Raw genomic sequence first — 17238 nt, forward strand, 5'->3', positions numbered from 1 at the left:
TTGAAACCAGATGAGATGGGCTGAACTGAAACAACATCCCAGGCAGTGCATTCCCTTCCCCTCTCTGTCTTAAAAACACAGCCTGCAGGGGAAGACAGTCTGGAGTCACAGAGGGGGAACAGGAACGCTGATGGTTTGTTTTGAGGAGCTAATAAACAAGTCATTTACAACAGCCCCTGAAACAACAACTTGATTACGTAACAGTGAGCTTCTGTAGAATATCCAGGGGGAAAAGGGAATGTATGGAACGGTAGTTACAGGTGTGCAAAGGAATGCATTGAGGGAAAGGGTGGACTGACTCTAGGAGAATGACTTTGACTTGAATGTACCGTTATACCCATATGTTTACCCATAGCCTGTCAAAGGAATATTTCACAAGTGAAATGAATGGCACAGCCTTTGGACGTGGTTGATATTTACGTACCCATTACGAGGAGAGCTGACAAAATAGCTAATAATGATACGTCATCACTCTAATGGCACCATAAGCATGTAATACATGGGAGGTCCTGAACTATTTTGCCTCTGGTGTTTGGCCCCACTTTCATCTCGTGGACAGGAAGTAGCACTATTAGTGTTTGGTAAAGCCCTGAGAGACCATCAATATCCTGCCAGCCAATACCTCCAAACCTCATTACGCTCCAGCCCAGGAGTCTCATTCCCACATCCCATTTAGCCGTAGATCCACAAGCAGCCACACTGGTAATGGCAACTATAATTGGGTTGCTGCGGCTGTTTCTTTTTGGCCTGCGAGGCCCTTGTGTCCTGGGTCGTGAGAGAATGGTACAGTAAGACATTTAGCAAGTGGTTCCCTGCCATGCCATTTCCTCCAAAGCAAGGCACCTATCATTTACCCCCCTCCTCCCCTGCTCAGTGGTACATTCCTGCCATAGCTTTGATTGGCTATTTCTGGGCCCGAGGTCTTATGGTAGGGGTGTTAGACAGATTCTACTCGACAAACTAAACGTGTGCAACTATTCAAAGACCCTCTGTTATGTACGTTGTTCAAATGTTTTGTGTTCTTCATTATGAAAAAACGTGAACAGATCCAAAGACTGGATAAAGACCACCAAATCAATTTGCTAAGCCCAGTTGACATAACCCAGAGCCAGAGCTATGCAAAAGCTGAAGACTGCTGTAATAATTCAAAACAAATGAGAAACATGTTCATTTTTGCATATATAACAGTACTGTTTATTTTACACTTCAAATGTAAGGAACTGGCAAAACCAGATATGTTTCAGCTATGAAGACATGTAGCTAGGGATTCACCTCTGATCCCATGTTAAGTTATCAGTGTTCAGAAACTGCAATTATCAAACAGCAATACATCAAATATATCTTCCTGTGGGAGATCGGATAGCAAGATAAATGATAACATCAATACATCCCTAATTTGATTTGTCATCATGAAATTCTAAACAAACAAAAAATACACCCAATAAAATGAATATATACCAATCCCTTATATAAACACCTCAGCTCAGATGGGAGGGCTCAGAGAATCTTTCTTGTTCCTCTATGAATGGAGATCCATGGGATGTGCTGGAGAAAAGTTCATAGGTCGAATGGCCCATCTATGTCCAAAACCTTCTCTGTGCTTTAACAGCATCGCCATCTGTCTGACCGTGGTGGGGGTCTCTGGGAGCCCACTGAGGACAGACACTCTCTCCACACAGCTGCTCCTCCGACTTCATCTCTCCTGTTGATCAGCCAGAGCCAGGAGCCCTGTCTTAGAACAGGTCCTCACACTCGGTCTATAAATAACAGCGTGGAGTGGTGTCTGTGAGATATATGTAGGTGTCTATGTTGGCAGAGGAAGGCGGTGTGTGTGTGTGTGTGTTTATGTGTGTGTGTGTGTGTGTTTATGTGTGTGTGTGTTTATGTGTGTGTGTGTGTGTGTTTCGGTGTTTATGTGTTTATGTGTTTATGTGTGTGTGTGTGTGTGTGTGTGTGTGTGTGTGTGTGTGTGTGTGTGTGTGTGTGTGTGTGTGTGTGTGTGTGTGTGTGTGTGTGTGTGTGTGTGTGTGTGTGTGTGACAGAAAGAGCAAGAGAGCGATAGAGAGAGTAGGAGAGAGATGAGGACTCAGTACATAGCGTCCTCATACATGTCCGTCCGGAGGCAGAAGAGGATGCCTCCTCCTAGCATGAAGATAGTGGCTCCCCAGCCCAGTCCGTAGCCCCAGTTGAACTCATGGTAGGTCTGCAGGACGGTTCCATCAATGAACTTGATTGGGTAGAGGACCAGTGCACAGGCCTGAAGGACCACTGAAAGAAAGGGAAAAAATCTAGATAATAAATCCACAGAAAGATATAAACATGTTAACATTTTATAGTTAGACAATGTATGTTTTCTATCTCTGTACACTAATTTAGGGCCCTATAAAATCCACGTTGCCAACGGAATCACTGAATACAGACACTAAAACGGAATTCAACAATATAAAAACATTTTGGGAAGTAGGAAATCAGCTTAATGTATTGAACTTATTACAACATTCCTTAATATGCCCATGATTATCATAAGACATTAAAAAAATGCATCAATGATTTATATTTTCCTTCAACTTTATGAAGAGGCAATGACACAAGAATGCCGCTGTCTGTGAGTGCATGTTAGTCTACCACTTTGTGTAGCCGTTAGCGATGACGCTAATGTAATGTCAACGGTCTTCTGGAAGATGGAAAGGCTTTCACAAAAACCTTCTCAATGAAATGTTAACTACAAAGTAGCCTATGCCTACCTGGCGGAAGGATATCTTTATTATTTGCATAAATCCAGTGGCCATTTGTTTTGCAAACTCTGCAATCACATGAGCGCTACAGAAACATCACTAAAGTAACAACAGTCTCTTGTTGGTGCACACTGGCATTAAAGGGTAACTACAGCCCAAAATCGAAATTTCTTGGATTTTTTCCAGACCTCAAAAGTGGTCTTCTGATGTGGTTTAAGCATAGTTGTGGACATAGAACACCCAATTGTGGTGTTTTTATACCAAATAAAATTGCAATATCATCTTCATCATCATCATCATCACCAACAAACTAACATGGTCAAAGCACACCAAGACAGTCGTGAAGAGGGCACAACAAAACCTATTCCCCCTCAGGAGACTGAAAAGATTTGGTATGGGTCCTCGGATCCTCAAAAGGTTCTACAGCTGCACCATCGAGAGCATCCTGACTGGTTGCATCACTGCCTGGTATGGCAGCTGCTCGACCTCCGACCGCAAGCCACTACAGAGGGTAGTGCGTACGACCAAGCTTCCTACCATCCAGGACCTCTATACCAGGCGGTGTCAGAGGAAGGCCCCAAAAAATTGTTAAATACTCCAGCCACCCTTGTCATAGACTGTTCTCTCTGCTACCGCACGGCACGCGGTACCGGAGCGCTAAGTCTAGGTCCAAGAGGCTTCTAAACAGCTTCTACCCCCAAGCCATAAGACTCTTGAACATCTAATCAAATGGCTACCCAGACTACTTGCATTGCCCCCCCCCCCCCTCTTTTACACTGCTGCTACTCTGTTATTATTTATGCATAAGTCACTTAAATAACTCTACCCACATGTATGTATTACCTCAATTACACTGGCTAACCAGTGCCCCCGCACATTGACTCTGTACTGGTACCCCCTGTATATAGCCTTGCTTTTGTTATTTTACTGCTATTCTTTAATTATTTGTCACTTTATTTCTTATTTTTTTAGTTATTTTTCTTAAAGCTGCATTGTTGGTTAAGGACTTGCAAGTAAGCATTTCACTACACCTGTTGTATTCGACGCATATGACAAATAAAATTTGATTTGATTTAATTTGAGAAAACACATTTTATAGGGCCCTACTATTTGAAATGTATTCTGGTAAAAGGGAACCAGCTAGCCTTGTTGTATGAATGAATGACTACCTGTGTGCAGGTAGAGAGCTAGTGATGCCAAGTCTGCTGATGGGAAACTGGAGCCACGTGCGAGTCAGAGTAGGGACCACAGCCACGCTCAGAGGGGGTGATAGATACCCCCAACCAGCCGCTACCCAGGGGGTCCTATCGCACCCCCTCCCCTCAATGTCCTCTACAAACCTTGTTTCTCCTCCTGGGTTCCCCTCACACTCTCTGTGTCCCTCCCTCAGAGACCCAACAGCTGCTAATTACTGCAGCCAGCAGCCAACAACAAACCCACCCGCCCATGCTCCACTACACAGTAAACAAACAAAACATATTACTGTATCCTGTATCCAATCTCTACTTCTCTAATGAAGTTCAATGCATCCTCCTTAGGTTTCCACTGAGAAACGCTCTACCATATGGTTGTGTCAGAACTTTCCTAGCCTTTACTGACCACAGCCTAAATATAGGATTATTGTATTGAAAAAGTCTGAACTGAACTGAAGGCTGTAGGTAAAAGCCTATTATAATTCAAACTCGTTGTGGGCTTATACTGTCAAGTGGCCAAAGCCTATAACCCTAAACTTCCAAAGAAAAGTAAAAAGTGTGCTTTTATAACCTGTGACGTTGTGTTCCACTGGACTGTGGTCGGAACTGTGGTGGCAGAGCTTATAATAGAAAACACATTGGGTCACACTAAAATATCCCTATAGCGACAGAACTTTTATCGTGTGTATCCCGTGTTACCATTTCTCTGTGTACTTTGTATGTGGAGTAAGAAAGGTTTGACGCACTCGTTGCCACACAGTTGTTAGACTGTTGTAAGGATCCGTGAGTGTCCTGTTCATCCTGTGGGACAGTCACCAATGTTAGTCGATTGAACTTTGTTAGAATACCAGCACAGACATAACTATTAACTTTGGGATTCACAATGTGTAAACTCCTCCGTCACATCACATTCCGAGTCAACACATTCCTAATGAATATTTTTAAGAGCAGGAAAGCAGTCACTGTGTTGGGCAATGAATCAGAGTGGGTGTTGGTCCGTCTGTGTGTGTGTGTTGTGTGTTGTGTGTGTGTGTGTACTCACGTGTGTGCGGTGAGGCATGTGTCTTCCTCCTACTTTTATGGTCAAACAGTAAGGCGTCAAGTTGAAAGAGGGGGAGAGGAAATAGCACACGGTGGGCTCTCTAGACCTAAAGTTACTACTGTTCCTTTTCCCTACTAAAACCTGTGTGTATGTGCACGTGTGAGTATATGTCGACTGACTCAGAGAGGGGACATTGTGAAATTTACTGAGACTCCACCTGGAGGGGAAGAGGTGAAGAGGCGTGAGACATAAGCTCAGGAACGTGACTGTTGACAGAGGCCAGACTGAGGCGGCTGGGCTGGGCTGGGGCCGTACGTCTGGCCAGCAGACAGGCACAACAATGACTCTCAGCCTTTCTCTCTGACTGGGGGCATTTACACAGCCCCCCTGCCCCCTCCATCCTGTGACTGAAGGCTCTCCTGCATAAGGAGACCTTTATCCTTAACAGGCCTGAAAGCAATTACAGAGAGGGAAAGAAAACACTGCATCTCCCACATTTCTCAGTAAATGACAAACGGCGAAAGCCTCAGACATCTACCACAATCTATCCCACCACATACTGGTCCTACAGTATTGGAGACTGCTTGGCTGTTTTGGCTTTTTATAAGAGTAACTGGCTAAGTAACTAGCTGATGGAACCAATGGTTGCTTGTATACATCCTGACACCTGTCTCTCAATGGACTCCAAGCAGAACATTTCCAAGCAGAAAGATACAGTGTATTTGGAAAGTATTCAGACCCATTCACTTTTACCCACATTTTGTTACGTTACAGCCTTGTTCTAAAATGTATCAAATAATTATTTCACACCATACCTAGGTGTCTGGTAAGACTGTAAACGCTCCTTCCAGACTCACATTAAGCATCTCCAATCCAAAATTAAATCTAGAATCGGCTTCCTATTTCGCAAAACAAAGCATCCTTCACTCATGCTGCCAAACATACCCTCGTAAAACTGACCATCCTACCGATCCTCGACGATGTCATTTATAAAATAGCCTCCAACACTCTACTCAACAAATTGATAAATTGGATGCAGTCTGTCACAGTGCCATCCGTTTTGTCACTAAAGCCCAATATACTACCCACCACAGTGACCTGTACGCTCTCGTTGGCTGGCCCTCGCTTCATACTCGTCGCCAAACCCACTGGCTCCAGGTCATCTACAAGTCTCTGCTAGGTAAAGCGCCGCCTTATCTCAGCTCACTGGTCACCATAGCAGCACCCACTCGTAGCACATACTCCAGCAGGTATATCTCACTGGTCACACCCAAAGCCAATTTCTCTTTTGGCCGCCTTTCCTCCCAGTTCTCTGCTGCCAATGACTGGAACGAACTGCAAAAAAAATCACTGAAGCTGGAGACTCATATCTCCCTCACTAGCTTTAAGCACCAGCTGTCTGAGCAGCTTACAGATCACTGCACCTGTACATAGCCCATCTGTAAACAGCCCATCCAACTACCCCATACTGTATTTATCTTGCACCTTTGCACCCCAGTATCTCTACCTGCACATTAATCTTCTGCACATCTACCATTCCAGTGTCTAATTGCTATATTGTAATTACTTCGCCGCCATGGCCTATTTATTGCCTTAACTCCGTTATCTTACCTCATTTGCACTCACTGTATATATACTTTTTGTTTCCTTTTTTTCTACTGTATTATTGACTGTATGTTTGTTTATTCCATGTGTAACTCTGTGTTGTTGTATGTGTCGAACTGCTATGCTTTATCTTGGCCAGGTTGCAGTTGCAAATGAGAACTTGTTCTCAACAAGCCTACCTGGTTAAATAATGGTGAAATAAATAAAATATATATATTACACACAACACCCCATAATGACAAAGTGACAACATTTTTTTTTAGAAAATTGAAATGTAACTCGTTTCAGGAAACTAGGAGTATGTCGCGGGTCACTACTTCACAGGAGAGCCATTTGAACGTAAACTTTTTTTTTCAAATCAAAATGTGTTTTTTGGCAGAAATAACTTCTGGAACATGTGAACTTTCATGTGCCTTAATAACAAACTTGTATGCCATCTTTAAATACGAGCCTAGTTGGTTAAGCCACAGAAAAAGTCAGAAACCTTCCCGCTAGCAATGATTGGCTGAGATAATGAGTGGGCTGAACATGTCAAGAGATGAGTTTGGATTGGTCTGCCATGTGGCACGCTTCTGTCTATTTGAGCTGGTAAGAATGTGGAGGTAATCCTGTCTAACTCTGCTTTAAAAAATATATATTGCGTAGTAAAACTGCATAAGTGTTGCTCTCCACTTTCTGGAGGACCGAGTTTTGAAATCAGTGGAATTAGATTATGATAGCTAGGAGATGGAGAAAACACCTGTCTCCGGATTACATCTTCAAACTAAGGGCAACCATGGAATCCGTGACAGAGTGTGAGAAGTGTCCAACCATGTTAGCTACATTTTCAGATATTACACTTTTCTAATTTTGTCAGAAAGTCATTTTCATTTCAAGCTAAAGTGTACTGTTAGCTAGCTAGCTAATGTTAGCCGGCTGGCTCGCTAGCTAGCTAATGTTAAGTTAACGTTACATGTAGGATCTGTGTAGCAATATTATTCGTATCTGAGCCATTTGCTTTGCTAGTTATAGCCTAATGTTAGCTAGCTAGCTAATATTAAACCGGGTTGGTTAGCTACCTGCAGATTAATTGAGAGTAGTAATGCTATGAGTTGGGATTATGGTTCATTGATTAGCTAGCTAGCTACCTACATGTCTTAACAAAAGACTCCACTATCCATTTCAATAGAATGTTCATGATGCCACTGTGACAGCTGTTGATAGACATAGCTGGGAAATTCGCTCTGGCTACCTACTCTGATGTCTCGTCTGAGTGTGCCAGAGTGCAGAATAACTGACAAATTTACGAACGCTCAACACCTGTTGAATATGGCCAGTGTCAGTAAACGTTGGCAAAAAAACGTACTAACTATAGCTGTTCTCTCATTTGTGTCTGGCAGTAGCTAGCAAGCTTGCCAACGTTAGCTAGTTAGCTTGGTTGCTTGACTGCTGTTGTTAAGACAGAACGCTCGGATCAACCCTTAAAGAGATGGGTGGGGCTAAAGCTTAAGAGGTTGTGAACGATGCTGAATACTTTCTGAATGCACTGTATGTGTTCAGGCCTGAGAAAGTGCAGGGAGTGGGAGCAAGGGTATTTGTTTTCATTCTATATAAATTAAATAACAGGATGCCTGTCTGTTATATAAGAAAGTTTAAAATTGGGGAATATTGGGGAAAGTGGGACTGAGTACAAACCAGGCAAAGGCTGTTGTCACTGCTCCATCACTGGCTGACTGACTGCACACTGCTCTATTCCTGACCTCACACATACAAACATGCACACACACACACACACACACACACACACACACAGAAATGCACACACACACTCTTTTTCATTACAAGAACAAACAGCAAAAAGCGATGTTGGTTTTAATATTGCTTCCTTATTCAGTATGGCTTCCTGTGCTTGTCCTCTCTGTGGATGCTTTATATGGTGACGTACTGGTAGTAATATGCAGCTGTTGATTTGCTAGAGTTCACAGAAGATAAATAAAAACTATTGTGAAATTAGTTTTTTTTTAACAATTAGTTCATTTTAAGAGATGCTCCACAGCACTGTTATTCCGGCATGGCCTCTTAATTGTGTTTTGACTGAGCCTGAGAAGGAGAGGCCTAGTGAAGGAGAGAGCAGAGAGAAAGGGGGAAAGAGAGAGAGAGAAGAAAATGAAAGAGAGAACATTGAGAGGGGGAGAGAGAGAAATAGAGAGCAGAGAGAGGGAAGAGGGTGAGCAGAGAGTGGGGGCAGAGAGAGGGGGAGCAGACCGAGCAGAGAGAGCTGTGGGAGAATTCATTTTTGTCTTCATGGATATTATCCATGAGGGAATACATTCCACTCTTCATTGGTAACTGTGCAAATTCTGCGGCTGCTTTTTCTTGGCACGCATCAGCCTGCTTTCTGGGTCTCAAAGCACCACAGAAAGAGTTCTCACCCACAACTCCCCTCTCATCCCCCCCGCCCTCTCCTTCTCCACCCTCACAGTCTCAGTCAGTGTCTATTTAGCTTTGTGCAAACAACTTGACTATGACCTCAAATGGTGAATTCTGTCTGTATGGAGACCAATGCGGTATGAGGAAAGAATTACACTGTATCTCCATGTTGTGCCTACGTGAGAATGCTGTTCATTGACTACAGCTCAACACCAAAGTCCCCTCCAAGCTCATCACTAGGCTAGGACACGGAGACTGAACAACTCCCTCTACAACTGGATGATGGACTTCCTGACGAGCCGCCACCAGGTGGTGAGGGTAGGCGACTACACATCCGCCAAGCTGACCCTCAACACAGGGGCCCCTCAGTGGTGCGTGCTTACTCCCCTCCTGTACTCTTTGTTCATTCATGACTGCGTGGCTGCGCATGATTCCAACGCCATCATGAAGTTTGCTGACGACGACGAGACGGTGGTAGGCCTGATCACCGATGACGATGAGAGAGCCTATAGGGAGGAGGTCAGAGACATGTGGTGCCAGGACAACAACCTCTCCCTCAACGTCAGTAAGACAAAAGAGCTGATCGTGGACTACAGGAAACGGAGGTCCGAGCATGCTCCCATTCACATCAATGGGGCTGTAGTGAAACAGGTCGAGAGCTTCAAGTTCCTCGGTGTCCACATCACTAAGGATCTATCATGGTCCACATACTGTCACACCCTGATCTTTCACCTGTCTTGTGCTTGTCTCCACCCCCCAACAGGTGTCTCCCATTTTCCCCATGTGTATTTAAACCTGCGTTTTCTGTTTGTCTGTTGCCAGTTCGACTTGATTTGTCAGGTCTTCCCAGCGGGTTTCCCGTTTCTCCTGTTCTCAAGGTTTTGTCTTCTAGTCTTCCCGGTTCTGACCTTTCTGCCTGTCCTGACCCTGAGCCTGACTGCCTGACCGTCGTCCTGTACCTGCCTGACTCTGACCTGGTTCACAAACCTCTGCCTGCCCTCGACCTGCCTTTCACCTGCCCATTTGTTATATTAAATATTCTGAGAATCAAACTATCCGCCTCCTGTGCCTGCATCTGGGTCATATCCTGAGTTGTGATACACACACCAACACGGTCGTGAAGAGTGTACGACAACACCTCTTCAGGAGGCTGAAAAGATTTGGCATAGGCCCACAGATCCTCAAAAAGTTCTACAGTGGAACCATTGAAAGCATCTTGACTGGCTGTATCCCCGCTTGGTATGGCAACTGCTTGGCATCCAACTGCAAAGCGCTAAAGAGGGTAGCTCATCACAGGGGCCGAGCTCCCTGCCATCCAGGACCTCTATACCAGGCGGTGCCCTAAAAATTATCAAAGACTCCAGCCACCCAAGTCATAGACTGTTCTCTCTGCTACCCTACGGCAAGTGGTGCCGATGAACCAAGTCTAGAACCAACAGGACCCTGAACAGCTTCTACCGCAAGCCATAAGACTGCTTAAATAATTAATCAAATAGCTACCCGGACTATCTGCATTGACCCTTTTTGCACCATTTTTTTTGGACTCATCACATACGCTGCTGCTACTGTTTATTATCTATCCTGTTGCCTATTCACTTTATTCCTAGTTATATGTACATATCTACCTCAATTACCTCGTACACCTGCACATCGACTCTGCACTGGTACCCTGTGTCTATAGCCAAGTTATCGTTACTCGTTGTGCATTCATTAATATTTTAATTATTACGTTATTACTTTTCTATTATTTCTCTATTTTCTTTCTGCATTGTTGGGAACGGCCCGTAAGTAAGCATTGCACTGTTAGTCCACACCTGTTGTTTACCAAGCATATGATGGTTAAAATGGGATTTGATTTGTATGTGATTGTGTTGTGGCGCAGTGTGACCCTGTATGGTGTTGGGTTCGTTGGGTTTGGGATAGTTTAATTTGGTGGACTCACCTGCAACGAACATGAACACGGCTACTGTGCGGTAGTGCTGTCTGTGTGTCCCCCGGCACAGGGAGATGAGGGCCACCAGGAAGGCCACCAGAGTCAACGCAGCACCGGCCAGCAGCAACACGAGGGTGGCTATCTGCCAGTCTGCAGGAGGAGACACATGTTACAAACGACCATCACCAACATTGATTCATAGGGTACTCCTGTTCTAATCACTCAGTGAAATACAATGTATATATACAAAAGTATGCGGACACCCCTTCAAATTAGTGTTTTTTGCTATTTCAGCCACACCCATTGCTGGCAGGTTTATAAAGTCGAGCACACAGCCATCTCCATAGATACACTTTGGCAGTAGAATGGCCTTACTGAAGAGCTCAGTGACTTTCAACGTGGCACCGTCGTAGGATGCCACCTTTCCAACAACTCAGTTCGTGAAATTTCTGCCGTGCTAGAGCTGCCCTGGTCAACTGTAAGTGTTGTTATTGTGAAGTGGAAACATCTCGGAGCAACAACAGTTCAGCCGCGAAGTGGTAGGTCACACAAGCTAACAGAACGGGAACGCTGAGTGCTGAAGCACGTAGCGTGTAAAAATCATCTGTCCTCGGCTGCAACACTCACTACCGAGTTTCAAACTGCCTCTGGAAGCAACGTCAGCACAAGAACTGTTCGTCGGGAGCTTCATGAAATTGGTTTCCAAGGCAGAGCAGCAGCACACAAGCCTAAGATTACCATGCGCAATTGCATACGTAGGCTGGAGTGGTGTAAAGCTCGCCACCTTCGGACTCTTGAGCAGTGGAATCGCCTTCTCTGGAGTGATGAATCACGCTTAACCATCTCGCAGTCCGACGGACGAATCTGGGTTTGGCCAATGCCAGGAAAACGCTACCTGCCCCAATGCATTGTGCCAAATGTAAAGTTTGGTGGATGGTCTGGGGCTGTTTTCATGGTTCGGGCTAGGCCCCTTAGTTCCAGTGAAGGGAACTCTTAATGCTACAGCATACATTAACATTCTAGACGATTCTGTGCTTCCAACTTTGTGGCAAAGGTTTGGGGAAGGCTCTTTCCTGTTTCAGCATGACAATGCCCCCATGCACAAAGCGAGGTCCATTCAGAAATGGTTTGTCAAAATCGGTGTGGAAGAACTTGACTGGCCTGCACAGAGCCCCGACCTCAACGCCATCGAACACCTTTGGGATGAATTGGAATGCCGACTGCGAGCCAGGCCTAATCACCAACATCAGTGCCCTACCTCTCTAATAATTCTTTGGCTAAATGGAAGAAAGTCCCCGCAGCAATGTTCCAGCATCTAGTGGAAAGCCTTCCCAGAAGAGTGGAGGCTGTTGTAGCAGCAAGGGGGGGGACCAACTCCACATAAATGCCCATTATTTTGGAATGAGATGTTCCAAACATGTAGTGTATGACTGTATGGTGAAATTGAATGGATCCCCCATAAACTCAGACCAGTGATGAGACAAGCAGGAAACAAATAGCCTACTGCTCTTGTTACAACTCAAAACACGTGTGTGTGTATTTGTGGTCAAGAAAGAGTTAAAATTCCCCAACATTCACAGTTCTCTCTAGTGTTTTAATTTAGACAGTGAAGGGAGCTTGATCTACAGAGCTACTTCAAACAAGCTCACTTGACCACGTGCAAAACCCTTTCTTCCATCTCATCCATCCCATCTGCCTCTGCCTCTCCTCTGTCCAGGTTCTCGCTGCGCAGACATAGCCATGGTGCAGCGTTCCAAAATCCAGCTGACTGTTCAGTTCTCCCGCAGGTCAGTTGCGTCTCGGTTGGCTGGCTCGCCGCAGAGAACAGAGAGAAGCTCCACTGGAGGCAGTTAATGAGCTCCGCTCTGTCATGTCTTTCTCTGCCCCCAGGTCCCAGGTCACTGTCTCCTTTGTCTCCTGTAGTGTTAACCCCACCACGCCCCTGCACCCAGACGCCCTGGTCCTAATGAGCTCCGCCAGGCAGGCAGGCGTTCTCTCTCTCTGCCCAGGGACAGGGTCATCTCTTAGGTACCGCCTCACATTCAGCCCCCCACTCCTTCTCCACATTACACCACAACAACAGAGGGAAAGAGCTCTATCACAGCAGCTCATTATGTGACAGGTGGTTGTCTGACAGCACGCTCCGCAGGGTTGTTACAAAACAGAAACATCCGGTTTTCAGGAGAAAAGTTAGAGAGGCTGTGATGCCACTTGTTTACAGTCTCCGGTGAAACATATAGCGGAAGACTATAGATAGTGCCTGTCGGTCTTCGAGAGGAAGTTCTTGCCACAAAGTCGCAAGACACCACATAACAATTTTGTTGGTGTCAACTTTGTCGGAGATTCCGTTATCGCTAGAAAACGCTAGCTAATATCTGGCTAGCAGCTAGCTCTCTGACGTGGTTTCCATCCAGAATATTAACCAGGCGACACTCCATCTTAACTTTTCCACATTTCCTGGATTGGTTAAACAGTGCAGAAGAGAACCTCCCCCTACTGTTTTTTTCTTCTGTTAGTCTGACAGAGACAGACCATCAAGCTTGGAAAGGGTGTGGCTGGCTGGGCACCACAGGGGAGGGCACTGAACTGAGATGGAGGGTCTTATCAGAGGAGACCGCCAGGGTTAACCTGCCTCTCCTGATCACAGCACCCATATGGTGTCCTCTCTGCTCTGTGCTGGAGCCATGAGGCAGTAGTAAAGCTGGCTGCAGTGGCAGTATCATCCTCACTGAGGCTTTCCCTAACAGCACATTCTACTCTGCTGGGAGGCTCAGCCAAAACAGCTACTGAGACACTGAGAAACAGTAGAGGAGAGTGATGAAACTAAGGAAGCAGCAAGTAATGTTCAAAGAGACCAACATTAGAGCCCCACAGTGGAGGTGTCATAATACCCATAAAACCTAGAGGTCAAACAGGGAAATGGTTCCAATCGTTTTTCCACGATTCATTTTTCCCATAGGGGATTTTTGAAACACTTAAAATAATGGCTGTGTTTCATGCAGGGTTACCCTGGTAACATAAAAAACAACAAGGTCGAATCATGACATCAGTGATCTTCAGGTCGGAGCTCTAGAAAGAGGCCAGAGTTCCTGACTTGGAATTCTGAGTTCGATGACCGTTCAAAATGTATTTTCCCAGTCGGAGCCTGTTTTTTTCAGAGTTCCCAGTTGTCTTGAACTCACCGAAGTCTGATATTTCCCAGTTCCGAGTTTCCAGTTGTTTTGAACATGACACAGAAGTCATGCTGGATTGACAGCATGGCCAATGTATTCAACCTTTTCTGGCCCATGGTATTCCGTGTGAATGTTTATCCTTTAAGCTTGGAAAAAAGACCCTTAAACCCAAACTTGGACCACACACCCTCTTCACTAAATAGCAGTGGAAGCAAAATAGTGATTGCTTTGCAACGCTTAGAGTTAGCCACTGATTCCTTCCAAACCACATTGTTGAATTTGTGATTTCCAACTTGTTGGGTAATGTTTATGTCCAATGGCCGATGAGCACCGATACATTTTATTTATATTTTCTCTTCATATGACAAGGATTGAAAAGGATTTGCCAGCAGATTGTCGACATGATTCAAAATGATGACTGTTTGTCTAGCTTGCTACTGTAGACAAGATTTTGAAAGTATGATATTGACATGATAAGTCCAATCAAAGCTAAGGTAGATATAACATGATTTAACATTATTTTATATGTGGCCAATGACCTTGATCCTTCTTGAATGGGCACTTCTAATGTAAATCTATGGCAGTACCCAAGGGGGCTTGAACCTTTTAGTTTTCCTTGTAGATTTTGCAAAAACTAGTGTCCCCATGAGTGACAGCACACTGAGCCAATCAAGGCGCAACTAGAGAAGATTACCAACCACCTGCCCTGAATGAGGGGTTGCCACTGACCCTAAATATATGGTTTAGGCCTATGTCGGAATGCGTGAGAACATCCCCCCCTTAAACCGTGAAATGTATCTATGATGACGCTTTCAGGCCATAACCACAGCCACTCCATCCCCATTTAAAGAGAGTGAGAGGGAAGAGACTCACAAAAAGAGATACCAGGGCAAGACTGCCCTCTCCACCAGAGGAATGCAACAATAGGTGGAACACTGCTCTGCATTCACAATCCAATGGGCAAAAACTGGCTGAATCAACGTGGTTTCCACGTCATTTCAACCCAAAAACTATATGTGATGACATTAAATCAATCTGGAAAACTGATTGGATTTGCAACAAGTCATCAATGTAACCTAAGATTTTTTTCTTCTTCTAGTTGAATTCACGTTAAATGCTAACTCAACCAAATGTAGGCGAAATCAAAACTAGACGTTGAACTGACTGAAGTCTGTGCCCAGTCAGAAAGCTATGCAGAGGCCAGTGGAGCTCCCAGATGGCACGTCATGGGGACTAATTGCTCAGCAATACAACACTCTGCTGAGAAAGAGAACTTCACAATTACAACAGATCAACAAACTGTGCCGACAATCAAAGAGAATAGCCTCAGATAGGCCTGAACATCTACTTGTATCACGAGAATCACTCACAGAAGTGGTACGCACTGATTGGCAGGGCGAGGAGCAAAAATATTTAGTCTGGGTACCAGTCTTCTTAGCTAACATATTCCACTCATGACAGGAGTGGCAATGAGTGGAATGTAATAGTGGCAAGTGGCAAAGAGTGGAATAGTTTAACCGAGAGGCAACCAGGCTACAAAATATTGTCCCTGGAAAGCAAGTGTTGCAGCAGACATATATCAACGGAGCCGGACCAAGAGCGATTTTAAACAAGCAAATTACAGCACATTAACAATGGTCCATTGTTGATCTCCTCATCCATGACCTACATACAGTAGACATTCACCGTAAATTCCAGGTATTTCTCTCACTATAATCCGATTGCTTTACGCATTCATTCTGTATCCATCTGGACCAGTCTATAACGTGTATGTGTATGCTTTAGAACTTCAACAAGGTTGAGAAAGGGAAACAACTGCATCAATTTCTAGGCCATGTTTTGTAGAGCTTGTAATAGATAATGAGCCTTACGAGCAGGGGGTCCTATAGTGATAGTCCCCAGTCATTCGCTGCCAAAATACTTCTACATTATTTTGGGAGCCAATGATTATAACTCATTTTGAGGATCCCTTTTCATCTGGATAGAAAACCACTTGAAAGGCATCATTTACATCAAAATGAAGAAGAATTTGAGTAAGAAAAAAAATAGCTTCTTACCAGATTTGAGGGTGGAAAGGCATCTCCAGCCAGAATCTTTATCGGTGCATGATTCCCATAGCGACAAAGAAAACCGCTCTGCGGTTACCCAGGCAGGACTCAATAACGCTACAATGTCCAGACACAATGCCAGAAATACACAAAGTAAAGCAATCAACTTGAATGGTCTGAAAACGTACACTTCATTTACAGACATGTTTTCATATTAAGTTTACTTCGATCCACGAGTGGTGAAATTGAGGAGAGAAGAAAAACTGTGACAGCGTCCTCCAGCACCCTCAATCCGAAAGTTCAGAATCGACTGTAGCGAGTTGGGATGAAAACCGTGACGAAGTCCTCTCCTACTCGCGTCTGTCTATGCGCACAATGCGCTTTACTTAGATCCCGTGCTCCACCGTCTGGTCAACTGATATGGCATTGGCTGTTAAACTGGAGCACAATGAACCTAATGGATTTGATCAACTATTCTACGATCTACAATCTATCACTACACACTGTACATACATTAGGCTATATTGAATCACATCAAGGGTGGACTTTGGCCCTGGAGTGGATTTGTCATTTTTCAATTGCATTTGTCCTTTCATTGAAACATGTTCTGGCTCTTATGGTAACTTTGCAGTGTAAATACTGTATATTGCATGTATTTATTTAACCTTTATTTAACTAGGCAAGTCAGTTAAGGACAAATTCTTATTTACAATGACGGCCTATAAACCTAGTCTTGGCCATTACTGAATATGTCAGAGCAGGAGCATAAAAGGCTTTTTGATGATGATGAGAGGTGGGCTTTGTCTCTATGGCTGATGAATTATTGAGAGAGAGGGAGAGAGAGAGAGAGAGAGAGAGAGAGAGAGAGAGAGAGAGAGAGAGAGAGAGAGAGAGAGAGAGAGAGAGAGAGAGAGAGAGAGAGAGAGACGAGACACACACAGGAGAACCATGGAACAACCACAGATATACAAATCTCATCACCAGCCATTTGGTACTCTTCTGGACGGTGCCTATCTGTAAGTCGAAGTGGCTGCGAAGTGGCTGCACACAAGCCTAAGATCACCATGCACAATGTCAAGCGTCGGCTGGAGTGATGTAAA

General features: G+C 44.6%; 1 protein-coding gene across 1 annotated transcript; it reads right to left on the minus strand.

Annotated features, from left to right (window-relative positions):
• Positions 1-1166: 1166 nt before the first annotated feature.
• On the minus strand, positions 1167-16656 carry LOC129868954 (transmembrane protein 47-like). The gene is made up of 3 exons (XM_055943330.1): positions 16148-16656; positions 10927-11067; positions 1167-2268 (listed from the first exon to the last, which is right to left on the minus strand). Exons 1-3 carry the CDS (start codon positions 16341-16343, stop codon positions 2087-2089), a joined length of 519 nt encoding a protein of 172 aa, XP_055799305.1. The 5' UTR covers positions 16344-16656; the 3' UTR covers positions 1167-2086.
• Positions 16657-17238: the final 582 nt, after the last annotated feature.

Source organism: Salvelinus fontinalis, chromosome 13 (assembly GCF_029448725.1).
Source record: "Salvelinus fontinalis isolate EN_2023a chromosome 13, ASM2944872v1, whole genome shotgun sequence".
NCBI classification, from domain to species: Eukaryota; Metazoa; Chordata; class Actinopteri; order Salmoniformes; family Salmonidae; genus Salvelinus; species Salvelinus fontinalis.

What these genes read in the sequence shown, in the direction of transcription:
- LOC129868954 (XM_055943330.1), bottom strand. Translation starts at nt 16,343, where the DNA reads ATGTCTGTAAATGAAGTGTACGTTTTCAGACCATTCAAGTTGATTGCT. An exon ending in CCTTTCCACCCTCAAATCTG is followed by an intron (nt 11,068 to 16,147) that starts GTAAGAAGCTAT and finishes CTCCTCCTGCAG; the next exon opens with ACTGGCAGATAGCCACCCTC. An exon ending in CGTGTTCATGTTCGTTGCAG is followed by an intron (nt 2,269 to 10,926) that starts GTGAGTCCACCA and finishes CCTTTCTTTCAG; the next exon opens with TGGTCCTTCAGGCCTGTGCA.